The sequence below is a fragment of the Lycorma delicatula genome, chromosome 2 (genome assembly GCF_047948215.1).
Source record: "Lycorma delicatula isolate Av1 chromosome 2, ASM4794821v1, whole genome shotgun sequence".
In the NCBI taxonomy this organism is placed as follows: Eukaryota; Metazoa; Arthropoda; class Insecta; order Hemiptera; family Fulgoridae; genus Lycorma; species Lycorma delicatula.
The window spans coordinates 231,331,066-231,349,120 of NC_134456.1; the positions used below are offsets into that span (position 1 = coordinate 231,331,066).

The following is an 18,055-nucleotide window of genomic DNA, read 5'->3' on the forward strand; positions in this document are numbered from 1 at the left end:
ATGAATGAGGATGATATGTATGAGTGTAGTCTTGTACATTCTTAGTTCGACCATTCCTGAGATGTGTGGTTAATTGAAACTCAACCACCAAAGAACACCGGTATCCACGATCTAGTATTCAAATCCGTGTAAAAATAACTGGCTTTACTAGGATTTGAACGCTGTAACTCTCGACTTCCAAATCAGCTGATTTTGGAAGACGCGTTAACCACTAGACCAACCCGGTGGGTTAACAATTAATAGCTAGCTAACTGTTTCATAACTTTCATTAAACTGTTTTATAACTTAAAAACTTAATGCAATAAAGCATATAGTACAGTTGGTTATTTAACTTTTTCAAACTGATGGTGAAAAACTTCACATGTTTTCAGAAACATTTTAATAAAATTTAACTTTTATTAAAATACCAAGAAAAGAGTCTAAATCTCTGAAAAAGCTTAACATATATCAAAAGAAAAAGAAAAGAAGCTTAACATATAAATACATTCTCCTTAAAAAATGTCTCCTTAAAATAAAGTTCATTGTAATTAATTTTAAAGCTTTACAATAATAAATATAATACTTTTAACATAAAAACAATATATTTTTCACTTTACTTTTACAAATAAATTCTTAGTAAACATTATGTAACTTATTTAATTTTAAGTGAATATGCATGTATGCATAATTTTTTTGTTTTAGTTGTCAAAGCAAGCAGATGTACTTTTTATTTTCAATTTTTATATTAATAAATAGCTATGTTAAACTAGAAGACAAAATTAACTTCATAAACCATTTAAAAAAACATTCACTTTAAATCTACAACTTAGATGGTCAATTAAACAATCATCATTAATTCATACTAAATCACTTTACTTACAGAGATGTATTAACACTATTCTTGAGTTCAGCATTTTTCTCAAATTTATGACATGTATTATTAAAAGTACACAGGAAGCTCTGAATAAAAGGCAACACTCCTGCTGTAGGCATCGCTTTTTGTACAAAATGGCCTGTAAAAAGAAGATCCAATTATTTAAATCATCATAACTCACACAATAATGAATTTTAAAAATATATTAAATTTACTAATCCAAAACTTACAGCTAATAATGTAATGGTGTAATTTTAAATTTACATATTAATAATTTATGAATAAATACACATTTCTACAATTTAAATTTAAATTCAAAAATTTATAACACTCAATTCAAGCCAAAAATTTTAGACTAAAACCGAAATTAAGAACTAATCTACACACTGATTAGATGAATAATTAAAATAGCTGCTCTCAGTAAACGAAAAAAATTCTACATTCAGATACCGCTTTCCAATATTATATATTACAACAGGGGTCGGTAAATTTTTATACTAATGATTTAATACCTTACATTTTCACAATATTACATTACTAAATATAAAAACATCACAATTTAAGTAAAAATATAAAACAGCCTTTAAAAAAAAATTAATCAAACTAACTTTTAAAAATCTCACTAAAAATGTTTAAATAATTTTTCAATTTTTCTTTAATTTGATTCTTGAGAATCATCAAAAAATAACATCTTATTAGCCCCAACTTCAAAAAAATTTAAAGTAAAAATTGAAAAAGCATTATTTTTTAAAATTTTATTTAATTTTTAAAGTATATTTTTACTTTTTTTTTTTTAAATAACTCATACGAAAAAAATGTTTCTTGTTTGCAAGAAATGCAAGGAAAGAAACCATTCCTGATAACGATAAAAAAACAAATGCAAGGAAACAAATGAGCTAAAGCTCTCTGAACATTTTTTACCAGCTCTTGTAATATTTTTTATGCCAAGTTTATAAACTAATTTTTTAGAACTCTTTTTTTATTATCAAAATTATATCAGTTTACACATAATATAAAACAAAAGAAAAAAAAATTATAAAAAAAAATTTTTTAAATCTTCAAATCATCTAATAACATAATTTTCCATTTAAATTGTAAGAAAAAACTTACAATGGAACCACCATAGGAACTATCTCTATAAAACAAAAAAATTTAGACCCAAATAACTTGCAATAACATACAATAATCATCATCTGAAATATTATGCAACAGAATATTACAGATAATATACATAACATAATCTACATACGTAGATTCCATTAAGTACTTTAAAGATAAAACAGAAAAACATAGTTTCTTTAATACTGAACAATTTAATAATTAAATAAATCAATCCCCAGTTTTAATTACAAGGCTGTACATTGTAGAGTGAAACATTCCGTTAGAGTTACTTACACACACAAACTTTATGTTGACTGTTGATATCTTACTAGCTGAAGAGATCACTTCAGATTCTTAAACTAACATTTAACTAATGAGTATGTTATGAGCAAGTCCCTAGTCTGAATGTCACTACACAAAATTATAAATAAAAATATATTTCCACAATAAGACTAAAATGAATTTTGAAAGAAAATTAATCTGTTTAAATCGCAATCATTAGAAAAGAACAATTAAACTGCACTACAATAAAATAACACAAATAGTAAAGAGCTATTTATTCATAAAATAAAGGAAAATTAAATACGAGGACGGACCAGAAAGTAACTTACATTTGTGCCTAGCATGGAGATGGGTGGGGATAGAGCCGCCATATTGGCATCAAAATGTTTCTACACTCAGTACGCATCAAGCTGTTGTAGCGTGTGGACTGTGATTTTTCTAGTTTGTTCGTCGTGAATTACTGAAATGTACGCTTCAATAGAAAATCCCACGAGTTGGGAGGTGCATTCAGTGATTAGGTTTTTACTGACAAAAAACTTCAAACCAATTGAAATTCATCAGCAACTTTGTGAGGTATACAGAGATTGAATAGAGTGAAGGTGGAGTAAGACAGTGTACAACCAGTTTAAAAGTGGCCGCACCAACGTTCTTGATAAGGACCACACCAGTCAGCCTAGTCTTGTGATTGATGAACTGATGATGAAAATGAACGATAAAATTCATGAAAATTGCCGCATTACAAATACGGAACTCTCGCTTCATTTCCCCGCAAATTTCACGAAGTTTACTGCATGAAATTGTATCAAGGAAGCTTGGTTATTACAAGTTTTGTGCAAGATTGGTACCAAAAATCTAAGCTGACTTCTACAGAGAAGGAATTGAAAAGCTTGTGCATTGTTATGATAAGCGTCTTAATCTAAATGGCGACTATATAGAAAAATAGTTTAAGATTGGCCCTTTCAAATGTATATAATAAATTTTCTTTTTTTTATTTCAAAACATAAGTTACTTTCTGGACAGCCCTCATAATGTAAATTTTAAAAACCTGCCGACTTGATTACAAAACTTTTAAAGCTAAAATTATTCCATAACTACCACTCCCATACCCAATTCTAAGAATTTATAAAATACTTTTTATTTTTAATTATAAAAAATTTTTAGTAATTACGTAAGCTACTATAAAATATTTTTGTAACCGCTCTTATTGACTGTTCATAAAGCACCACATCGGCTAATTACTTATTATTTATTCCTCTTCTCCTCCTCCTCCTCAAATTTACAGTAACTAATTTACTAACTTTAATACATTATTAGTTAATAGATATACTGCTGCATACAATCTCATAAAGACACACTGAAATACATCAAAATATATGACGTTCATCAAATAAACAGAAAAATTTGATTTATTATCAATCAATTTACATTGATTTTCAAGAACCAAATCATCAGCATTATAGCAAAAATATATATATCTATATTGTATGGTTATGAATTAAAAAAAGTACTTACATTCATGCATGTCCACCCGAAGACCTCTAGTACGCACCCACATCAAAATAAGAAATAAAAAAATAGGCCACACCACTTCAACCACACATCTGAACTGTAAAAATATTTTTTTTAAATCATTAACTGAGTAAAAATAAACACTTTCATGATTTTAACAGTAAAAAAAATTAATTGACTTTATATCTGTTTATTTACAACACAACAGTCTTATGAAAATGGAAAAGAAGACAATACATTCTTCAACACAAATCTACTACCTTAAAACCAAGTTAAAAGTACCAAATGAAAATTCAATTTAAATTATAAGGTTAATACCCCTATTTATTTATTTAAGTATTCACCATCTACAATCATTTCTTTTGGATGAGAAAATAATATAAATTTCCAAATCTATAACTAAATAACAAACCAAATTGCTGATTATGAGTACAGTATCTGGCCATCCAGATAACTCATATAATTAACCCGAATAAAAATAACATCACATTTATGTTATCATAATTTTAAAAATAAATAAATCAAAACAACAATTCATCACGAAAAAAATTACAAAATCACCATTATATGAAGAGACTAGTTTCACAAAAATATCATAACATGAGATCAAAAGATCAATAATATAAATGTTCAACAGTAAAGTAAATAGTAAGGAAGAGAGTAGAACAGAATATTAATGAATTCAGGACCTTTATATAACACAGTTTATGATAAGAAAAAGAAAACCTTAAAAAATAATAATTTAAAAAAAAACATAAGTATGTGTTTTATCAAAGAAAAATTTAACAATTAATTTGGTTCCTTTAATAAATATGATGAGAATAAGTCTCTTTCAGAAAAGAGACTTTCATCACAATGATAAAAGTCCCTCAAAGAGACCTCATCAAATTATGAAAGAACTAAATGTTTGTCAGCCAAGAACTTCAGTCAATCAAAATAGATTGAAAATGAAAAACTTATTCAGGAAAACCAACTAATTACTAAAATTACTACTGAGAAATTTCTGAAAACAATTGAAATAAATGTTGCAAATGTAGGGCAAGTCGTCTCAAATTCACCAGCAAGACATTTTACAACTGAGTGAGTGCAAGGTGGTTTCCCACCTTCTGCAGTCTGAAAAAAAAAATTGCTGTCACATAACTTTTGCAAATAACATGAAAAGGAAAGAGACAAATAATTTACAGACTAAAGGAAAAACTTTTGTTCAATGCAAAAGAATTTTTTTTCTACAAAAAATTTTTTTTCTTCAAATCCGAATAAAGGTAGTTATTACTTTTATTCGGATTTGAATACTAGATCACAGATACCAGTGTTCTTTGGTGATTGGGTTTCAATTAACCACACATCTCAGGAGTAGTCGACCTGAGTTTGTTCAAGACTACAAATTTACTGGTACAGTGACATTACAATGATAAGCCATTAATGACTTTAAATGTTGATGTAACTATAAAGATATTAAAAAAAAATTTCTAAACACAATCATAGTCAATTAATAATTGTTCTCATATTAACATAAAAGCTGTAAAACAATAAAATACTGTATCACAATATATAATTTTTTTTTCAATTCTTTGAATATTTATCTTGAAGTCTGCGCCAGATTACAAAACCTTGTTAAATATCTTACTCAAGGTAACTTCATAAAAGTCAAAATTTAAGAAACTATTAAAATCATGCAAGTATTATTTACTGATTTTAGAGTAGTTTTTAAATTGGTTTTATTCTTTTCAATTTATCTATTTTTTATATTTTCTGTTTTATTTTTATTAAAGAAATGATTAAGTCTACAAAATATATTGCTTATATAAAAAAAAAATGTTATAAGGAAAAATGTTACAAGTCAGAAACTTGCATCTTGATAAAAGAATAAGAGAAAAACAAAACTATTATTAAAATGAGATAAAGGCCTATATGAAATGCAGGAATATGTATAACATAAAAAATACTTTGAATGCATTAAAGACAGGTAATATATCTTTATAAAATATACCATTACTCTACAACAATCCAATACAGATATATATGTAAATATATATACACTGTGCACACATACACAGTATTGTGCGAATTAATCCAAATACAGATGTTACTTAATAAAATGTAACTTTATTTAGAAAAAAAAATTATTCCTGTAAAATTTGTGAATATCTAGTAATTAAAAATGTGCTCCTTTATTCTTAATCACTTCACTAACAAGATTTAGCATCAATTCAATACGTGCACTACACATTCTTTTTTTATTTCTTCATTATGAAACCACACCAATATTATTGCTTTATTGAAGTCAATTTTTATAGTAAAATTCATTTTTGACTACTGCCCAAACATTTTCAATTTGGTTTAAGTGTAGGGAGTTGCCTGGCCATACACACACTTTAATGTTCTGTTCTTATAAATTTTTTTTACATTTTTTTGGCAGTATGGCATGGTGCCAAATCTTGTGAAAATTCTACTACCTTATGGTAATTTGTTTTGAAGTTATCATAATCCTTTCCTTCAAAATCATGATATATATATATATATACTGTTTTTCAACAAACCATCTTCTGGAAGTAATGAAACAAGAGCCTTCAAACATGAAACAAACCCCAAAAAATTTTTTCTAGAGCTAAGTGACTGTTTGATTGCGCTGATAATGTAGTGTCATCTGATGTTTTTTTAATGAATAAAACATTTTTCCAGTCTTCTTTGGTCCAGTTAGCACAAGCTTTGTCTCACAAGGGCCAAAGCACATAGCTGATGTTAAAAGCTGCTTTTTAGTTGACCAACCTAGCATTCTATCCAGCTGCAAGAAGTTGGCATCTAACAGTTGTCATATATAAATCTGTTCCATTGGCTGCTAATTCTCAATTTAGATCCACAGCAGATAATTTTGGATCAAGTTTACTTTTTCTCAGTAATAACCGATCCTGGGTTGCATTAGTTTTTCTTTTACAACCACAATTGCCTTTCCTTTGAGGAGAAAGGGAACCAGTTTCTTTGTAAATTGTTTTAAAATAGCTGTCCCTAGTCCAACAACACACCCAGAATCTATCTGTCATTGTGTCATACTGGTAAGCTCAGAAAGAGAAACAATTTTTGAATGCTTTCGTAAAGTTATATTCATTATTATACATTCAAGACACACAGAACAAAAACGACAAAAATAGGCTTTTTTTATGAAAAATTAAATAAAATTTATTTTTTTATTAAAAATAATAAAGGTTACGAACTATTCATAAAAGTTACGAATTCAAAAAGGTATATTTCAAAAGTTTACGAACTATTGCTGTATAAAGTCATGTTCCAGTGGTACTAGTAAAGTAACTGTGACTTCTGCCAAGAGATTAGATTGCTGTTTTTAACGTTATTGACTAGGTGTATGAACCCAGATGCATATAACGATAGTGTTACATAACATTATATTATTTATTAGGCTTTATTTATACAGTCAAATCTCCCTAAATCAAACCTCCTTAATTTGAATAACCATAAATCGAACATTTACTTTGTCCCCTTGAAAAATCCTTTCTAAATCGAATTAAATCACCTCCTTTATTGGAAAATTTCGAAGACTCGATATACATATTATTTCTTTGATGAAAACGTTTTTTAACGTTTTCAATACAGAATTTACATACTGTACACGATTTCCAAATAAACATAGGTAGCAGTAAATTCAGTTTAATAGTGTATAACGATCGTTAGAGTACATGAGAATTTTTTTCAGTACTGTATACCTAATGTTAATCAACTTCAGACTAGTTAATTTCCCGTCGGCGGAAATAAAGTTACATTTACGGAAATAATGAAGTACGTTTAGGAATCGCCGGATTGGTCGACAACAAAACTAAGTTCACGATGCCACTGTATGATCAGTAATATCCGGTCTTATTCGTTACAGCAGGCTATGTATAACATAATGAGTCAGATTTTACTACAGTATGCGTTTTGATTTTACGTAGTTAACATTAAAATTGTAGTTACCAATTTTAGTTTTACAATTTACATTTACACAGTAAATGTAAAGTAGTTTTTCTCGTGGAATTCAAGTTTTATTTAATTTTAAAATGTACTATTCGATTACGTACGTACGTAGTCTATTAAGAAGACAGATAGAATTCGCCGATATTGATGAATGCGTGATAAACTGGTTCAAGCAATGTAGAGATAATACTGTCAGTTTAAGGAAGCCAATAATCAAAGAAAGAACATAGATGTTTGCGGAGGCGTTGGGGCATACAGAATTTAAAGCGAGCAATGGATCATTAGAAAAATTCCAAAAAAAAACATGTTGTTGCTTCTATAAAGTTAGCAGTGAAAATGCTAGTGTTAGTGAAAACCCTATGCGATGGTGGAAACAACAATTAATCACTTTGTTAAAAAGATTATGAACCACAAGATGTGGTTCATAATGCTGATGAAACCGGACTATTTTATAAATGTCTCCAGATCGTACACTGGCTTTTAAAAATGAAAAAATGCCACGGTGTAAAGAACAGTAAAGAGAAAGTTAACTTGTTACTTATCGCTAATATGACGGATACAGGAAAAAGTAAACTTTTTTTTTTATTGGAAAATCTGCCAAACCTAGGTATTTCAAGAACATAAAATATTTTCCGGTTACTTACGCTGCAAACAAAAAAGCGTGGATGACGGCTGAATTATTTTCAGAACAGTTAATTAATCTAAACGCATATGGCGAAACAGAAGCGAGACATTTTGTCATTTATGGATAATTGTACTGCACATAATGATATTCTACCATTGAAGAACATTACAGTAAAATTTCTGCCTGCAACAGAACGTCAAAACTCCAACCCCTTGATCAAGGAAATATAAATTTTTTTTTAAATCTACAGAAAAGAAGTTATGCGTGAAATTATAGCAGGTATTGAAGATGGCAGGAAAACGTGTATAACTATGTTACAGGCTGTACGTTTCGTTGACAAAACGTGGAGGAATGTCTGCCCAGAAACAATTGTTAACCGCTTCAAAACTTGTAAATCTTCATCCGTAAAAAAATAAAGATGAATTTGTAGACCTTTTCTCAATTGAAGAAGAATTGAGTGTAATTTGTAAATAACTTTAACATTAGTATGGACGAAATTTCATTTGACTTGTTGCAAATTTTGATGATGATATTGCAACTAGTGCCACTCCAACCGATGATTATATTTTCACGTCTGTGTCACAATCATTGTAATAAGGATAAAATCAAAACCTAAACCGACAACGATTGTTAATGTCTATATGCTTACAAGCGCCCATGATGATGATGAGGTAGAGTGTGTATACGAAGAGATTGATGAAGCAATTAAACACGTAAAAGGAGATGAAAATTTAATAATAGTTGGAGATTGGAATGCAAGCACTGGAAAAGGCAAGGAAGGAAATATAGTGGGTGAATACGGGCTGGGCAAAAGGAATGAAAGAGGGGACCGACTTATAGAGTTTTGCACAAAGTATAATTTAGTAATTGCCAACACCCAATTTAAAAATCATAATAGAAGAATATACACTTGGAAAAAGCCAGGCGATACTGCAAGGTATCAGGTAGATTATATCATGGTTGAGCAAAGATTTAGAAATCAACTCGTTGACTGCAAAACTTACCCTGGAGCAGACATTGATAGCGACCATAATTTGGTGATAATGAAATGTAGATTGGGGTTTAAAAACCTGAAGAAAAGGTGTCAGATGAATCGGTGAAATTTAGAGAAGCTTGAGGAAGAGGGGGTAAAGAAGATTTTTGAGGAGGACATCGCAAGAGGTCTGAGTAAAAAAGATAAGGTAGAAAATGTAGAAGAAGAATGGGAGAATGTTAAAAAGGAAATTCTTAAATCAGCAGAAGCAAACTTAGGCGGAATAAAGAGAACTGGTAGAAAACCTTGGGTTTCAGACGATATATTGCAGCTGATGGATGAACGTAGAAAATATAAGAATGCTAGTGATGAAGAAAGTAAAAGGAACTATCGGCAATTAAGAAATGCTATAAACAGGAAGTGCAAACTGGCTAAAGAAAAGTGTTCAGAAGTGGAAAGAGAAATGAACATTGTCAAAATAGACGGAGCATACAGGAAAGTTAAAAAAAATTTTGGGGTACGTAAATTAAAATCTAATAATGTGTTAAACACCAATATATAATACGAAAGGTAAAGTCGATAGATGGGTAGAATATATTGAAGAGTTATACGGAGGAAATGAATTAGAAAATAGTGTTATAGAGGAAATTGAGGAGGATGAAATGGGAGAAACAATACTGAGATCTGAATTTAAGAGAGCATTAAAAGATTTAAATGGCAGAAAGGCTCCTGGAACAGACGGAATACCTGTAGAATTACTGCGCAGTGCAGGTGAGGAAGCGACTGATAGATTATACAAACTGGTGTGTAATATTTATGAAAAAGGGAAATTTCCATCAGACTTCAAAAACAGTGTTGTAGTCATGATACCAAAGAAAACAGGGGCAGATAAATCTGAAGAATACAGAACAATTAGTTTAACTAGTCATGCATCAAAAATCTTAACTAGAATTCTATACAGAAGAATTGAGAGGAGAGTGGAATAAGTGTTAGGAGAAGACCAATTTGGTTTCAGGAAGTATAGGGACAAGGGAAGCAATTTTAGGCCTCAGATTAATAGTAGAGGGAAGATTAAAGAAAAACAAACCAACATACTTGGCGTTTATAGACCTAGAAAAGGCATTCGATAACATAGACTGGAATAAAATGTTCAGCATTTTAACAAAATTAGGGTTCAAATACAGAGATAGAAGAACAATTGCTAACATGTATGGGAACCAAACAGCAACAGTAACAATTGAAGAACATAAGAAAGAAGCCGTAATAAGAAAGGGAGTCCGACAAGGATGTTCCCTATCTCCGTTACTTTTTAATCTTCACATGGAACTAGGAGTTAATGATGTTAAAGAACAATTTAGATTCGGAGTAACAGTATAAGGTGAAAAGATAAAGATGCTACGATTTGCTGATGATATAGTAATTCTAGCCGAGAGTAAAAAGGATTTAGAAGAAACAATGAACGGCATAGATGAAGTCCTACGCAAGAACTATCGCATAAAAATAAACAAGAACAAAACAAAAGTAATGAAATGTAGTAGAAATAACAAAGATGGACCACTGAATGTGAAAATAGGAGGAGAAAAGATTATGGAGGTAGAAGAATTTTGTTATTTGGGAAGTAGAATTACTAAAGATGGACGAAGCAGGAGCGATATAAAATGCCAAATAGCACAAGCTAAACGAGCGTTCAGTAAGAAATATAATTTTTTTACGTCAAAAATTAATTTAAATGTCAGGAAAAGATTTTTGAAAGTGTATGTTTGGAGTGTCGCTTTATATGGAAGTGAAACTTGGACAATCGGAGTATCTGAGAAGAAAAGATTAGAAGCTTTTGAAATGCGGTGCTATAGGAGAATGTTAAAAATCAGATGGGTGGATAAAGTGACAAATGAAGAGGTATTGCGACAAATAGATGAAGAAAGAAGCGTTTGGAAAAATATAGTTAAAAGAAGAGACAGACTTATAGGCCACATACTAAGGCATCCTGGAATAGTCGCTTTGATATTGGAAGGACAGGTAGAAGGAAAAAATTGTGTAGGCAGGCTACGTTTGGAATATGTAAAACAAATTGTTAGGGATGTAGGATGTAGAGGGTATACTGAAATGAAACGATTAGCACTAGATGGGGAATCTTGGAGAGCTGCATCACACCAGTCAAATGACTGAAGACAAAAAAAAAGTCTGTGTCACAGTCAACTATTGATAAGGATTCCGATGCAAAGACGAAACGGAACAAGTACAATTTACAATTAACAGCACAGGATGCGAAATCGGCAATAGATAACCTTCGAACATTCTAAAGTTTCAGCAAAGTAGAAGATGGTTTAGTGCATTACTAAAGATTGGAAATGCCCTTGATTTTCAAATCTGCCAAAAGAAAATTCAAAAAAAAAATTTACTGTCTTTTTTCAAGAAATAAATAAAGGTATTGTACTGTACTTTTTTTTTTTAATTTTTACATAATACTATACAAATTTTGTCTTTGCTAACGAAATTTAGTACTGTAGTACATTATTATACATTCACAAAAATTTTGATTAAATTACAAAAAAAAATATTGGTTCCTTGAGATTCAAATTAGAGATATTTGACTGTATTAATTTCATATTAATGAATTAATAGATTTCAATTTAATTCCAATGTTTAATAATAAAATAGTTTTTTTTCAGCTTAATTAGAGCTATTTTTGTATAAATAATGTATTTCATCTTTTTCCCTATTATTTTGTAATAAGAGCAATTATTTTCTTAGTCAATGTACTTTAAAACAGAAGCATGATGAAAATATAAAAAAAGTATGTAAAAGTAAATAAACAATAAATTTCTTTCAACTGTTTTAGTTTAAGTAATGATATTATGACAGAAACATGTCAGTCATAGAATTACGGGTTAAAAGTTTAAAATAGACATTACATAATTTGTAGATTTGTTATTACTAATAAAATCTAATCTTCTTTGTTCTTTGCATTAGAAATTGCATTGTGTTTGCAATTCAGTAAAGTTTAAAAACAATAGACTGATTTTCTGTCAACAAGATGATGTAATCGCAAAACATGCATTTTTCTTAGGTACATGAGCAAAAATGCAACTTCTGAACAAAAGAGACCAGTCATATACTAAGATGAAACTTGGGTACACACACACTGTACGGTAAAAAAGTGCTGGCAAAGTAAAGATGTACCGAGTGTTTTTGTTAATAGTACCGGTGACCATTTAATTGTGGCTCATGCAGATGGGGACATGGGATTCATAGATGGTGATTTTATAATGTACAATTCCCAGAATAAAACAGAAGATTATCATAAAGAGATGAACAATGAAACTAGTCATAGGTGACACACCTTACCATAATAAACAAAAAATAAACCTCCACCATCCAATTCATTGAGAAAAGATATTCAAGAATGGCTTCAAAAAAATAATTAATTACGACCCAGATCTAACAAAAAAATAACTTTTAGAAATTGTTAAATTACATCATCCAGAACCACAAAATGATTTGGACGAAACACAAAATAACAAAGGAATTACAGCCCTTAGATTGCCACCTTACCATCCAGATTTTAACAAATTGAATTTATCTGTAATTAATTTTAAAAAAATTTGAGACCGCAATATGTCCCACATGTCATTTACAGAACTGAGAGCCGTTACATTAGATGCAATTTCATTAATTACTGTAGAAGAGTGGAAAAGATCAGTGTCAAAAGTTCAGGAGATAATGGATTCTTACTGGAGGATGGGTTAATGAAGGATGTCATTGAAAGCATAATTATAAATATAGGGATGGATGATGATGAGACATCAGGTAGTGAAGACGAATTGGAAATTAATTCCAGTGAAAGTGAAAATGAGTCAAGCACAGAGATCAAGGGTTGTTGGCCTATCACAGAAGATAGTTCTATGGAAACTGCAGATGAAACTGGTTAAGGACTGTATTAAGGACCTATTGTTTAATAATTTAGAAAATAAATATAAAAATATTAATTTATTTTTTATTCTGTAGCTATATACAACTTGTTGCAATTCCATACACCTACAGGTCCAAATTTTTACCAGCTTTGAATATAAAATTTTTATCAGCTTTGAATATAATGCTGTGAACTGTGATACCATTTTAGTGAAACCATTTACTTAATTACATTATTGTAATACATTCCAGGTTAAATTTATTTCATTTATGAATTTAGTAATGTAAAATTAATCTTCTAATTGTGCTATTACCATAATCAGAAAGAAATTACAGGTTCCAAAAAATACAGTAACCTAATTTAAACGGACAACATTTCTTGTTTAGAATGAATTGACAAGCACATAATTTTGTCCAATAGGACAAAGCCCAGGCTATGCTGTTATGATATCTCTCCATCTCTGTCCGTAACCAAACAAAACAACAGTGCTGCGGCCTCCACAAATATGAACTTCAACTTGTCAACTTGTGACATGAAAATTGCTAAATAATCAAAGAATAATAGTCCCACATTACACAAACAACTTAAAGAATGGGTGAGGTCAAGCAGTGTAGCCACAACATAGAAATAAAAAAAAAATTCCCTATGTTCAAATTAATCTGCACACTAGTGTACAAATACATATATTGCACACCAGCATGCAGATAACATAAATTTTGGTTTAAAAAGCTTCAAAAAAAGTATCTTGAAAAAATTACAAAGGTAATGTATCAACGAAACTTCCTCTACAAAAAGAAAAAAAAAAATCAGTCTAGTCAGAGAATTTTTGTACAATTAAAGAGTAAGCCCTGATCATAAATTTAAAAAAAATACTCGGTTTGAATTGGGAATCTCCTTTTTTCAAATTAAATAAAATTGATAGAAAAGCTTAATTAAAATATATATTTCACCATACAATTATTTAAATTTAAAATATAGCGATGAAATCATTTATTGAAACCCATAAACTTATCCTCATCCAAATTCAAAAATGAAAAAAGAAACCATATACAATTATTAAAAGTGTTGAATAATTCTTAAAATGCAAGCATTTTACGAATTCAATTATTATGTTAATACCAAAAATAAATAAAAAAGTCAATATCTCAAAAATGTTTAAAAATACATTATTTTCTAACCTGAAATAAAAGAAATTAGATATCATTTTAAAATAATAATTTATTTTTTACTAAAGTACTGTAGCACTATGCTTACACTTCTAACATTTCCTTAAATTAATATTAATATTATTAACAAATAATATCTTTATTAATGTAAAAATCGATTTATTAATGTTGAAATAAATATTTAAAAGCAGTATTTTTACTTTCTATGACCTTGGGATATAAAATAGAAAAAATCATTCAGTACTATTTGAACAAGCTAATAGACTTATATAAGGTCAAACATGGCAGTAATGTAGTATTTAAAAATCAATAACATATTTTATTCATAACTAAAGTTAATAACGTAATAAAAATCAATAGTGTGCAATGAATTAAAAATAATTTATAAAATGAACTGCATGAAAGAAGATGAAAATTTACACTTTACTAACATGGAAATTAGAAAAAATAATTTTATGCATTTGTAAGCCTTATACATCACCAAACAGATTAACTGTAATTATTCTTTTTTTACTTTGAAGAAGTTTTTTTATGTACAATTAAACATTTTTAATTGTTTTTAAATGTACTAGTCTTTAAATGTACTCAGATGTACTGTAAACATTGACAATTTGAAGTACTGGATTGATGTAACATGATGACATGGCCTGAATCAAATGATATTTTCCAAAAATTCTAAAAAATTAAATGAAAAAATAAGGATAAAAAATATTACACATTCATCTACTGTGAAGAGCCTTATCAAGCACTCTATTTATGTTTCTGTTTTCCAATTCTTACTTTTTTCAAGAGATGAAGGAACTTGCCTTTCACATTTCTTTTGAATGGCATTCTTTTTTGTTATTAGTTTTACTTATATGTCACTGGTACTTTATTCCACAGATAAAGAACTAATTTCCCCAAAAATTTGGAAGCATCCAGAGAATTCATAGATCTTGATTACATACTACACAATTAATTATAAAATAAAAAATACAAGTAGTTAAGTCCAAAACTGAAATAATAAATACAAGAAATAATCATAAATTAAATAAATTATGATACCAAATACATAATAAACCAGTTACAAAATAAATAGCAAGTAAAAAGGCATTAGTGAAAATTATTAGTGCATATATTACTAGAGAATTTAGGAAATGTCTTTAAGGTTTGAAATTTTAGAAAATCCTGTTCTTCACCTCCCCGTGGTAAAGGTAAAAAATGATGGAAGGGACATCATCTGTATATATAAACAATTATTAGTACACTGTCTCTGGGCTTCAGGTATCCAAAAGTAATGGCTTATATTTACAAAGTCAGTCATCGTAATCTCTGAAACAAAGGCTCAATTGACATGAAATATCTCCAAGATTTGTTGTGTCTACTGTTAAGGTCAGCGAAATACAGATGCATATGCAAGCTGACTCGCAATGCAAACGTAGTCAGTCAAGATACGGACCCTGTAACAGAAGGTTGGTGGAGTTTCAGTCAGTTATGTGTGTTAATAGCATGTACAAACTGGATGTTTAACGCAATGTTTAATGCAAGAGTTACTGCTGTTGATACAACAATTGAGCTCGGTTGTAATTCTCTTGACAGAATTTTATAAGAACATGGTCATCCTGTTCTTAGATTGCCTTCTGGTTAGTTGTATTATTCTGGAGAATAATAAACAACCGGATGGGCAATTGAAACTAAATATATAAGGTGGAAGATATAACCACTTAAAAAAAGGTTGCTTCTATAGATGCTGATATATGATTGAGATGTTACAGAAATTTAAAATTATTTTTGAAATACAGAACGTGCCATGGATATTGAAAACCACAGATTGAATATCCACCTTAATTCTGAAAATAGAGATGAAAGACCAAGCAATGCTGAAAATGAGGTTCCACTGGTCAGACTATCAAGAGTTGAAGAAATAGACTTATAAAAAGTCAAACAACTACAATTACTGCAACATATATTTTTTGTTTTTGTTTACTTTAATTTTAATAAAATATTTATCTAAATTAACTTAATTAAAATAATTTACTCATATTAAACTTACATTGAAGTTAAATTTTAAGAAATCTAGTTTTTTTCATTTAAGTTACCCTTTATTTCATTTATTAAATAAACCATAACATTGTTAATACAGTAAATAAATTTTATGATGTAAATACAATTTATAAATATTTTTGCTGGAGTCTTGTGTTATAAAGTTTTATCATTTTTACAACAAACATGCTAATATCAACAGAATATGTATCAGCATGAGTACTATATTACCCTTTACAAGGTACTTAGCAACTGTTAAGTTACATTGCAGAATCATTCATTCTGTTGAGACAATATAGATATGTATATCCAATACTACACGATATGTAGAATATGAGTCTAATAATGGTTGATGTGCATTTCAAAGTCATACCGCATAAGAATATTATTGTATCTGTCCGTGATGTATCATTTTATAAGAAATACTTCAACACATTTTATAATCTAAAAATAAGTCTGGGAATAAGTTAAACTGGAGACAATTAAATGACACATATTGTTGTACATATTTTTGAGTTTAATTTAATTTATTTTTTTAAATGTTACATCAATGAATATAAAAGTATCATCAACTGCTAAAAAGGCTAATCTAATCTTAAATTACAGTTTATAAAACACATGCACGCGTGCCGGTGGACAGACAGACAGATAGGAAGAGTAGGGGAGAGAGCAGGCTCTTTTTCACGAAACTGCCATTTGTTTCATTATTAAACAACCATCAACTGGTAAATGACTCATAATTTGTTAATAACCTTCAAGTAACACAAAGACCTACATATAGTAGGAAATAATACAATTTAAAATTTAATTTTTTAACTAGTCATCGGGTAATTGATAAATGCCTCTACTCAATAATCTGACTCAATGAAATGATAACTTAATACAATTTAAAATTAGTAATGCCAAATCAATAAGTAAATTACCCGTTAATCACACACTTCAAAAATGATATCATTTATCTAAGATAATATTTTACTTTATAGTAGAAGAAAAAAATAAGTACTTCATTTCAAAATTTTTATAAACTGTGACGATAATTTTCCAGAATAAAAACTGTATAAATCACACACTGTTATAGACACTTTAAATAAAATAAATATATATATATATAAAACAAAATTTATACATGTGTATCGCGAAATTCTCCCTGGACTTTCATAACCTTTTCTACTTGTAAAAATAATGGGAAAAAGTTCGTGTAAACATATGTCCTAAAACGCATCGTTTACGAGATACGGCTAGTGAAAGATTTCGCTCGGATTTCAGCTACCCCGGTGAAATGAGATTACCCCAAAGAAATGAAAGGGCAGGATTAATGACTTATTACGGTGTTTGACCTGAAAAATCGAATAAAATAGGTCCCAGAGCCGAATCCGTAGTAGGTTTTGAGAAATTTTGGTGAAAAGTAATAAATTGGGGGTAAAAAAACCCTGTTTTTTATGTTTGACAGGCAATAACTTTGTTAAATGGGCAACAAACACATAAAACTTAAATAAAACTAGTAGAGAATTTAATTCTGAACAAAATGGTATAAGATAAGTTGAATAAAATGAAGAAAAGTTAGAAAAATTCGAACTTTATTTAGAAACAGTACATTATTACATTTGCCAGAAAAGTATTAATTTATTGTAAACGAAAACTAAATTCC

The 18,055-nt window shown here is 29.1% G+C and overlaps 1 protein-coding gene across 4 annotated transcripts in view; it reads right to left on the reverse strand.

The window, feature by feature from the left end:
* Positions 1-18,055, reverse strand: part of LOC142319723 (phospholipid-transporting ATPase ABCA1-like) — a 240,390-nt gene that overhangs the window by 209,743 nt on the left and 12,592 nt on the right. For all 4 annotated transcript variants that reach the window (XM_075357320.1, XM_075357321.1, XM_075357319.1 and 1 more), the window contains exons 3-4: positions 3,749-3,842; positions 860-992 (exon numbers count right to left, since the gene is read on the reverse strand). In XM_075357320.1, coding sequence (XP_075213435.1) covers positions 860-992; positions 3,749-3,842 — 227 coding nt within the window. The remainder of the gene's footprint in view (positions 1-859; positions 993-3,748; positions 3,843-18,055) is intronic.